Source organism: Boleophthalmus pectinirostris, unplaced genomic scaffold (genome assembly GCF_026225935.1).
Source record: "Boleophthalmus pectinirostris isolate CB_2022bp ecotype Guang Dong unplaced genomic scaffold, ASM2622593v1 HiC_scaffold_6, whole genome shotgun sequence".
NCBI classification, from domain to species: domain Eukaryota; kingdom Metazoa; phylum Chordata; class Actinopteri; order Gobiiformes; family Gobiidae; genus Boleophthalmus; species Boleophthalmus pectinirostris.
This window is the reverse complement of record NW_026571447.1, coordinates 96,787-108,270: the sequence shown is the minus strand read 5'-3', so window position 1 is coordinate 108,270 and position 11,484 is coordinate 96,787. Positions and strand designations below refer to the sequence as shown.

The 11,484-nt window shown below is 38.8% G+C and overlaps 1 protein-coding gene across 1 annotated transcript in view; it reads right to left on the bottom strand.

Annotated features, from left to right (window-relative positions):
* Positions 1–9: 9 nt before the first annotated feature.
* The window catches only part of mlpha (melanophilin a), an 88,294-nt gene continuing 76,819 nt past the window's right edge, over positions 10–11,484 (bottom strand). Inside the window, exons 15-19 of the mRNA XM_020934465.2 lie at positions 6,359–6,535; positions 4,403–4,564; positions 3,094–3,147; positions 1,071–1,119; positions 10–576 (exon numbers count right to left, since the gene is read on the bottom strand). Of these exons, the coding sequence (XP_020790124.1) occupies positions 548–576; positions 1,071–1,119; positions 3,094–3,147; positions 4,403–4,564; positions 6,359–6,535 (471 nt within the window). The 3' untranslated portion in view covers positions 10–547. The remainder of the gene's footprint in view (positions 577–1,070; positions 1,120–3,093; positions 3,148–4,402; positions 4,565–6,358; positions 6,536–11,484) is intronic.

Below are 11,484 nucleotides of genomic sequence, written 5' to 3'. Positions count from 1 at the left end.
TCATATGACTAGAAAGATGTCTGTGAAAGACTGTGTGATAGCAAATTGAAGCTCATCAAGGCACCACATGCTCTTACTGCCACACATTTCATTTTTTTAATTTATCATCTGTAATATTCAAATTTTTGTAGACAAAGAATTTGGGGTTTTCATTATCTGTAAGCCATAATCATCAAAAATAATAATTTTAAAAAAGGCTTGAAAACTTCACTCCTTGTGCCATGAGTCTTTATACTATACGGGTTGGACTTTTTAAAATGATTGACAAAAAATATTTTTAACTTTATCATGATATTCTTATCTTTAAAATATCACTCGCATGCCAGGTAAGGGTCACTAGTGTTTAGGGAAATTCATTTTTAGATAATTATTCTCTACGATTTCATCTGATCTAATAACCCTCCAAAAGGGGACTCGTCTATTAGCGCTAATTTACCACTGCTAATATGGCATCCCCAGATTTTGTCATGTGGGTACAAGGGCTCTATACCAAGTATTGTATTTATTTTAGTTAAAGTATTGCAGTTGATCCACAGTAGCTCCTCAGTCAGTAGACATTTTTCCACGGAGATCCCTCTGTAAAAGACAAAATCACAACCTGGTAATTAGACAAAAATTTGTCATTACACTTGAGTCAAACAATATGGGATAAATGGGAGAACTATTTAATATATGTGTTATCCATATGTTTAATACAGGTTAGTGGAATAGGAATTAACAGGAAGTTAAGAGCTACTTCTAAATAATATTACTTAAGTAGAAGTACACAGTAGTGGCCCAGGAAATTACTCCAAGAAGAATAAAAAGGTATTTGAGAAAACTACTACTAAAGTAAGAGTAACTTGAAGAGTAATGTCGATGTAATATCTGATTTAGAATTATAAATATAGTGTAATTTGAAGGTCAAAACATTTAAGAATACACAAACATGAGATAAACTAAATCATATCTGAATGATTTATTTAAAAAAAAAAAAAAAACAGGACAAAAAAGTTAGGAAGTGCAACCTACTGTTGTGTGTTCAAAAAAGGTTCTGCCCAGTTGTAGGATTGTGTGACTTGAAGACTTACTGGTTGTGGTGACATCCTGAGTGCTCTTTTTCCTCTGAGAAACTGAACCCTGAAGAAGAGAAGAGGGTTTACAGAGTCTGTGAGTGCTGCTTCTGGTCCAGAACACTGGAGCCCATTTCATGTCATTTACAACTTAAACTTCACAGGTTAGAATACTAATTTTACTAAAACACAGTTTATTATATTTAAGATTTTACAAAAATGTTACCTTTTCCCCCTCAGTTTGGCAATTTTAGGGGACTTAACATTCTGTTGCAGCCATGGCAACCCACAAGATCATGTACATTTAGATCTCAAATTATAACAAAAACATATGGGTGACATAATTTTTCTCAAAGACAGCCATACAACAGCCACTTTCAATCAATCCATCAAACTTTATTTATAGAGCACTTTTCCTACAGAAATACATCACAAAGCGCTTATGCAACACAAAGCACACAAAAAGACTGGCAGTGTCTCTAAACCTTAATTTTGCTTAATATTTGACTGTCACTATTCAACACGCACATACACCTTAGACATTGGACACATTTTCACACCTCATTTATTTACCCCAGATGTTTCAAACTTGGACTTTTTTCAATTGCAGGTGCTTTTAAAATTAAAACAATAAATTGGTCAATTGGCATCAATTGCTTGTCTCCATGGAGTGGATATTAATGCCATACTGTGGCAAATTGCAGGCAAAGCAATAACATCTCCATGCAGACAAGCAGTAGAACTGTGTAGATATTATTGATTTGCCAGGAATGTTCCATCCCATGGCATTAAACATATACTGTACATCTAGCATTTATTCATTACGGGTGTTAAGGCCTGACTGCTATAACAGTTGGCTGATATTATTGGCTAATGTGGGCACTTGGATACATATCGGTTATCATCCTAAATCTATCTGATATGGGCCAGTAGCCCACATGGTCAAGTTATACCTCATTATACAGCTTAGACTCTTTATATTACAGCAATTTTAATCAAATTTACAGACAGATAACTGTCCTAAAATATGGCGCAACATCAATATTTATCAGAGGAGTAATTTGTCTGTGTGTGTGACGTCATACTGCACCTGAATGCACCCCCAGAGTCACATCATGTGACGCAGTGAGCTCTCAGCATCGCTCTGAGGTTGCACTGAGGCACTGTCTTTAAATGCTCTAGTGTCTTATCTAAGATACTGACCATAAATTAAAGCTAACTTCCAGCAATAAAACTACTGTTTGTTTTTATCAAAGTGTGACTGCAGAGAAGAGATTACTATACTACTGAGCTGCGGTCAACATGCTGGATTATATTCTTTTTATGGATGATCTTTTGAGTCAGGATTATGAAAAGAATTATTAGTCAAGACTTGTGATCTGAGACGTGCCTGGGTGAGCAGTGAGTGTTGCAAATGTGTCGGTTTTGGAGCTACTTTTTGTTCTTTCACATTGATTGGCTCTTAGCTGCTGTAAGATACCACACATAAATATTTCTATATTGGCCTACTGTAGTGACTATTGTGACTGTATATTGGACACATATGTAAATGAGCTGTGAATAGAGGTGTGAATGGTCCACATTTACAAATATAATTAACTACTGTGGGGTACACGCATTTAGGTTAACCACTAAAAGCTAACTGGTTGTTTTCCAACATTGTAGTCTAAATAAACCCAATTTAAAATCTAACAGAGTCAGACCCAAGTCTCATCACATTTGATCCAGAAATCTCCTGTCCTCCTTATCGGATCCATATCAACCCATATCGGTAAGGTCCTAGTTTATATTGCTCAAAAATACAATAATTCCTTCTGTGAATAAAGGTAACTTTCCACAGATCTGAATTGTATGTACTGCTGTAACCCCGTGTGATAAATATTAATATGTTTAATTCATACTGTGGAATAAAACAATTGTATTTTCATGGAGACAATCAGACGGCAGACCCTCCATTGGAAATGTTATACAGTGAGAGTGAGAGCTTATGATAACAGCATGTTCTATTCAAGTCTATTCTTATTTTTTATTGTGATTTTACCTTTTTCTTGGATCCACTGCTCAGTGCCGCCAGTTTACTTTCAATATCTGACACCTGTAGAAAAAAGACAATGTTAATACAGAACTTCCATATTTCATATTGTTCTTAAATGAAATAATATACTGACTATAGATCTCAAAATTATTGGGTTAGTGGATAATCATGATTAGTTAGGTTATACTATATATACAGCTATGCCCTACCTATAATCAGATATCAGCAGGAATCATAAGTTGGCCAATGGAGGACATACAGACCACAGATGTTAAGACATGAAAACTCCTGACTGGAGCTTTTATGTCTTAACAGCATGGAGGGTTCCATCCCAAATCCAGCACCCTGAGACTGTATGCAAGCCGGAAGTAAAAAGGCCGAGGACAAGTGAGTGTGAGAACCACTGTCCAGGATGAAACATCCATGATCCATAAGTACATCAAGGACAAGGACACATTCAGGCAAGCGCTTTATAGGCCAGGAGTTAGGTACACCCCTCAGGATGTTTTTTGCTACCTTTTTTCACTATTATTTCCTGTTATCTTATATCTTGGGCCATAACGAGTTGATAGGGACAAACTCCAACTCGGCCCCGTTTAGTCTCAGGTCCCAAAAAAGCACCCTTTTTAAGAAAAGCTATTTGCGAAATGATGTAACTGTAAATATTAAGGTACTGTAACTGCATACATGGTCAAATAACCCTAAAATTTTACATGGTGTATCCTGACACATGGAGGAAACTAGCAGAAAAAATTTCTGGGGCTTGCTGCCTTTCTACTGTCAAATATCACCCTCAACATCCCCCAAAAGACAAAAAAAATGTCTGTCCGCCTGACAAATTGTCACCAAAGGGGATCATTTTCAAGCATTTTATTGCATATATCACTGCCTCAAATGTAGACGAAAAACTTCCCAAGTTTATAAGCTTCAATTTAAACCCAAGACGACCTTTGTATCTAGAGGGAAACAGCTGCTATGACCAAAGTTCTTCACTGTACCTCAAATCGGCAGAAAGCAGAACTGTCAGGCATTACCATTACTTATGGGATTAAGTAGGATTTTTTTTAATAGAAACAGTATTTGGGGGGCGAGTTGGGGTTGGTCCCTATCAACTCGTGATGGCCCAAGATATAAGATAACAGGAAATAATAGTGAAAAAAAGGTAGCAAAAAATATCCTGAGGGGTGAACCTGGCTCCCGGCCTATTAAGGATTTCAGGATTTTTGCTTGGTTACAGTGTCAATAATAAATCATAACTTAAGTTTGTCACTCAATAATCTTGACACTTTATATGGAGACCTCCCCTAGCACTGACCTCACTCTCTGCACTCTGAACGCGAGCTGCCGTCAGGGCCACCACATCCTCCAGCTCTGACAGGTCTGAATCAGTCGTTCCACCAAAGCGGTTCTTGGCACTCTGTTCCAAGCGTCTCAGCTTCCCCTCCAGATCATAAGACTTTCCTGCTGCCAAGTACACCTGCATAGGAGAAAAAGCACTATAAAGCAGGGCACTGGAGAACAGATCACTAGTTCTCTAGAAGTGTCTAGCCTAGGGACACAACAGTTTTAGCCACTAGCACCCAATTGCAACTGGTATTCCCATAAGTCCTCCATCCAAATACTAACCAGGCCCATCCTTATCTTCTAAGATCAAAGACAAATCAGCCTTTGACAAGGTTTGGATCATGGCTCAGCCATAATCTGTATATTAGAAGTGGACTAACGGAGTCCAAATGAAGCTCTTCAAGGCTATGGGAGCAACATTTGAGCAAATGCAAAAACAAAACAAAACAAAACAAAAAAAAAAACCTACAGATACGTAGTAATGGGATAATTTGAAAGTAACTTTATAATATTTTCTAATAAGTTGGAGTATAATCACCATGAACATTTTGGAAGAATGTATTGTGATAAAATATATAATACCACAAGATAAAACCAGTAGAACAAAATTAAGAACACAAATGATAAAAGTGATAAATGATAAAAGACTAGAAAAGTCAACAACTCAGCCTTATGTAACAGATAAACCTGTGTCCTGTCAATCATTATTTCATCTTTGCAGGTTTTTTCCTCACGACCTTGTTTATACAGCTGAGGTCTGTCTATATGACCATATGTCTATATTTTATTTTTACTTTGTTTTTACTTGATGTGTGAGCTACTGTGTCTAAATTATTTTAATAATGTCCCAGTGCAGATATATTGTATGAGGTCTGTATATTATCATTTTATTTTTATTTTTATTTTTTTTATTTTACTGTCAGATAATCAACAAGTGTACTAGTTGATCAACAAGTGTACTAGTTGTTCACCTTAGAGACACCCTGATCTGTGTAGTTCAGCTCCTCGAATGACTTCATGAGTGAGCAGCTATAGAGATATGTCCAAAAATGTTGAAATACAATGTATTTATGAGAGAAACTATTTGAAATTGCAGGTTCAGTGTAACTAGTTTAGTTTACTATAATTTTTCCTCATCGCTGACAGACCTGGAGTTGTGTTTTGTTTCATTCACACATGTTTAACACACAAACCCAGCAGATTTAGGCTCTCTCAAACGGAAAACACTTCCACCTTGTGATGTCAGGTGGTAATGCAGAAAGTCCTCCCCTATTTCAATAATTTCTACTGATCAAAGGGTAGCTGTTAACATGAAAACTATCACTTTATGATATCACAAGGTGGAACAGAGCATTTTCAGTTTTGGAGATCTAGACAGAATATTAGCCAGGCTGGCACCACCTCGTGCTTCCACTCAATTTCATTTCTACACTACACTAGACGGTTCACAAAAACCCCGGAAGTGCAAGTTCGGGCACCAGCCAATCAGCAAAGAGCCATATATTCAGTGTTGTCAACGATTCCTGAGATCGAGGATTTAATGCCGGAAAAAAGATTTGGGGAATTTCATCCAGGGGAAAGACGTTACTGTTTTCCTTCCTACGGGATTTGGTAAAAGCTTAATAAACCAGTTAGCCCCGTTAGCGGTGCATTACATACATCACGACCAAACAGCAGCAACTGGTTAAATGACAAAAAGTACCCGCCCACCGTCAAGTGAACAAATACTAACACTGCGAGGTCAGACAGTTTCTACGAAGTGAAACGAAGTGAAATCGGCTGATGAATCAGGCTAGAATAATAATGCAGGATTACATGTGTGAATGAAACAAAATAAAACAAAGTATATTTATAATGAGGGAACAACATTATAACATGGCTTAAGTCAATTTTGAGTCAATTTTGTGTAACATATATATATTCTTACATTTTCCTCCAGCTCTCTAAAGGTATGATCAGAGGTGTGGTCGGGGCCATTGGGGGCATGGCTGTTACCAAGGTGACCAGCCTCAGTCAGACCCAGCTGAACCATGGCCGTCTCAGTGGCGTTGATCGTTCGCAGAACCTCAGTGGTGAGGTCACAGAGGGCCGCCGCACTTGACTTCTGAGGAGCATAGGACACTGTTAGCCACGCCCCAGGGATTCTTATGCCCATTTTAGTTGGCCATGATCTTTACAGATGACTGCTTCTGACTCTTTAAAAGACTGGCCATTAGCCAATTTACATTGTGGCTTACTGGAGTCCAGAGTTTTTCCTCTTTTTTGTTATTACCTTATTTTTTGAACATGTTCATTTCAGAGAGTGGTCCAAAAGACTCTTTTACTATTTATTCAGATGACAGAAGCTAATGTGAGTACTAGTTTTAACAACAAACTAATCACGGAGAGAAATAACAAAGGCTCAGATTTGAATAACATGGTTCAACATGAGAGCGGGAGTGTGTTTTCCTTTGAAAGTACCATAATCTAAATAAAACATTATGATTTTTGTTCACTGAGCTCTAACTGATGTTGCCTCCTTGACTTCTTTGCTGATTTTTGTGTTAATTCAGTGTTAATCAGTTTTAAAATGCTTACAAATTTGAAAGAAAAAAATTCATTTCTTTTTTTTTTTTTTTTTAATCAGATCCAGTTCTAACCATTCACATTCCAAAGAACCGACTCATTCACAAACATTACATCATTCTCCTGTTTCCTAACTTTTGGGGCACACACATGTAGCCCATATTTAAGTTTACTAATTCTTCCCTGATATCCATGGATTATTCCCTGTTGCTTTCATCAAATATACATTCAATTGTTCAAGAGAAATGTTGCTGACAAACCAATAGAAGAGGGAATGATTTTCTGACTAGTGGGCCTTCTCACTACAGGGCCTTCTGACTAGTGGGCTTTCTGACTAGGGGGCCTTCTGATGATAAGGGTGTAACCGTTTTCCCTCAGTCTCATCTTGTTTTGTTGTCATACCAGCATGCTTGTGCGCTCACACACACACACACATACTCACACAGACACACATACACAGTACATGGACACACATAGCCCTACTCTTTCTTTCACAATTACATGCATATGCAGACACATCCACATCAGTATGTCTTATAGTTTGAACGTCTCTTTAAATGGCTTCCTTTGTAACCTGGAACATTCATGACATTGGCTCCCAGACAACAAAAATAAAAATACTCAGTTATCTTCATAATCTACAGGCAGACATCTGTTTATTACAAGAAACCCATCTCTCACACATTGACCATCATAAATTTAAAACTTCAGAATTCACCCACTCTTTTTCTTCTCATTACAATTCCAAGCAAAGAGCATGAGCATATTAATAAGCAAAAAAAAAAAAAGCTTTTATCCACAATACAACTATCACAGACCCTGAAGGGCGTTTTGTTATAATTAATATATCAATCAACAATAGCCCGGTAACAATTGGCAATATCTACGGCCCAAATACAGATAACCCTTCTTTTTTCTACTCCTTCTTTTCTTCCATCTCAAATGTCTTCAACTGCCCAGTCATAATCGGAGGCGACTTTAACACAATCATAGACCCATCACTTGACCGTTCCAATAACGCAAGTAACAAACACACTGACAATCTACTGAAATAGTAAAACAGTACATGAAGGATTTTGGTCTTGGCAATAGTTGGCGCTTACAACACTCAACCACTAGAAAATACACCTTTTACTCACTGGTCCATCATTCATACTCCCGTATTGATTACTTACTGATCAGTAACTAAGTTATATTAGACATCTTCGAATCAAGAATTCACCGTATCATCATCAGTGACAATTACATAGAACATAAACAAGCAATATAAACAGGCCCCTAGATGGCGCTTCAACCTATCCATTCTCAATGACCCAGATTTTGACAGTTATATCAAAAGAGAGTGGGCATCCTTCTTAGAAATAAATGATTCCCCAAAGTCATCACCCACACTTCTCTGGCAAACAGGCAAAGCAGTTTTAAGAGGTAAAATCATTTCATTTTCTGTTCGTAAAAAAGAAAAAGAAAAACAAGAAGCAAGTCTAGAACTTATGATCAAACAATTAGAAACACTTAATGCTAATAATTCCACAAAAGAAACTCAGAGTGACTAAAGGAAATATTAACTCCAACTTAAAAACATTGTAAATAAACAAACACAATTCTTAATTCACAGACCGACAAGATAATTTTCATCACAACAATAAATCTGGTAAATATCTGGCAATTCAAATCAAATGAAATCAAGAAAAAAATACAGTTTCCACCATCAGAGACATAGCAGAGAAGCTCAATAACTCACCACAGGAAATAAATTAAAAATTCTGAAATTTTTATGATCTGAACAGGATCCAAAACAAGAAGACATAGACGCATTTCTCAGGAACATCAAAACACCACATCTTAATACGGAACAGATTGGTATGTTAGATTCACCGGTAGCAGAAAATGAACTCTCCACAGCCCTCAACCTTATGCCAACAACATAGCACCTGGTCCCGATGGCTTCCCTGCTGAGTTCTATAAACACTTTTAGTCCATTTTAGTACCACTATTCACCAAAGCAATAACTGAAATTAAACAAAGTCCAGATTTCCAGAACACATGATCTTGGCTGTTATCTCACTCCTCCCCAAACCGAATAAAGACCAAACCCTACCATCAAACTACCGCCCTATCTCTCTCATCAATGTAGACATAAAAATCCTCAGCAAATTAGGCAGGCATCTAATAATACATGCAGACTGTTTAATTTAATCCACTACTCACCAGTATAAGAAGAAGACTCCATCATAGCAACCTTAGACGCAGAGAAAGCATTTGACAAGGTAAATTGGAAATTTCTCTTCGCCACACTACACAAATTTGGCTTTGGGGAATAATTTATTGACTGGATTAAAATTTTGTACACTTCACCTTCAGGCTCTGTCATTACGGTCTACGGTCTAACATCACCACTCCCCCCCTCCCTATTCACCATTTTCATTGAGCCATTAGCAATAGCCATCTGTTAGAACCTCCGCATACAAGGATTTCAAACATCTTATATGCAACATACAATTAATCTCTATGCTGATGACATCCTGCTTAATTCAATTAACCTTACTGAATAAATCTCTAAGACCTCTGACTACTCAATAAACTGGACAAAATCCTCCATCCTCCCATTGCACAACACCAAATGGGATGCGACAGCCCATACATCACCTATTCCTTTATCCACCGGTCACATCACATACTTGGGCATTAACATTTCCTCCAGGCTGTCAGAGCTGACTGGACTCAATTTCACCTCACTACTCAAAACAACGATCTATACCACTGGAGGAATCTACCACTATCCATTCTGGGCAGAATAGTAATAATCAAAATGAAAATACCTCACAAAATAAATTATCTCTTTTCAATGATTCCAACCCAACCCACCAACACCTGGTCGACTCAATAATCACAAAGTTCTACTGGAAAAATAAGCCACCAAGGATCAAACTGACTACATTTCAAAAACCCAAAGCAACAGGCGGATTAGATGCACCACACTTCTATCATTACTCTCTGTCAAATCAGTTACAGTACATATACAAGTGGAAACACCCCAGTCACTCAGATTACACCTGGCTAGACGTAGAATAACCCTCACAAAAAAACAACAACAAACAAACAAAAAAATAAAACATTTAATTTTCACTCCTGGGTACAAAAGGGCATCACACATATAAAACACCATCATAACACCCTGGTGTCATTCCCATACCTGGTCCAGGAGTATGGCATCACAAGTAATCAATTTCTAGAATATTCACAACTCAAATCCTCAGTACAGTCAAAAATTAATATTAGTACAGCAAATCTACACCTTTCTCCTGCAATCTCAGCATCAATCAATATCCCAAACCCCAAAAAACTCCTATCAAAGATTTATAGAATAATATCTCACTCCGAACAAACCATATCATTACTGTCAATAAAATGGGAACAGCATCTCTCCCTCACTCATGATAGACTAGGAAGTCCTGAGGGCAAATTTGAGGAAAAGCCGGTAAACCTTTTTTTTTTTTTTTTTTTTTTACATAATTTGAGGGTGCTGATTCAGAATATTTTGTTTACCAAGCTGGATTTTGAGTTCTAAGCCTTCTCATTTGCATATCAATAATATATATCATTTATGAATATATCCATCCATCCATCCATGTTCTTCCACTTATCCGGTGTCAGATCACGGGGGCGACAGTTTAAGTAGGGACTCCCAGATTTCCTTCACCCCAGACACTCCCTCCAGCTCCTCCGGGGCAACCCTGAGGCATTCCCAGGCCAGCCCAGAGACATAGTCCCTCCAGCGTGTCCTGGGTCTTCCCTGGGGCCTCCTCCCGGTGGGACATGAACACCTCCCGAGGGAGACGCCCAGGAGGCACCAGAACAGATGCCGTCCCCTCAGCTGCTCCTCTCCATGTGGAGGAGCAGCGGCCGACTGCATCACTGCAGACGCTGCACCGATCCGCCTGTCAATCTCACGCTCCATCCTCCCCTCACTCGTGAACAAGACCCCGAGATACTTGAACTCCTCCGTTGAGGCAGGGACTCTCCACCCACACGGAAAGGGCAAGCCACCTTTTTCCGGTCGAGAACCATGGCCTCGGACTTCTAAGAGCTGATTCTCATCCCAGCCACTTCACACTCGGCTGCAAACCGCCCCAGTGCACATTGGAGGTCCTGGCCTGATGAAGCCTACAGGACAACATCATCTGCAAACAGCAGAGATGAGATCCTGTGGTCCCCAAACCAGACCCCTTCCAGCCCCTGACTGCGCCTAGAAATTCTGTCCGTAAATACAATGACCAAACAGAACCGGTGACAGGGGTGGCCCTGGCAAAATCCGACAATGTGAACACAGCTCCCTCTCATACAGGGACCGGACAGCCCTTAGCAAAGGGCCCCGAACCCCAGACTTCCAGAGCATCCCCCACAGGACACCATGAGGAACACGGTCACACAGAGCACCTCCCACAGGACACCACGAGGAACACGGTCGAATGCCTTCTCCAGATCCAC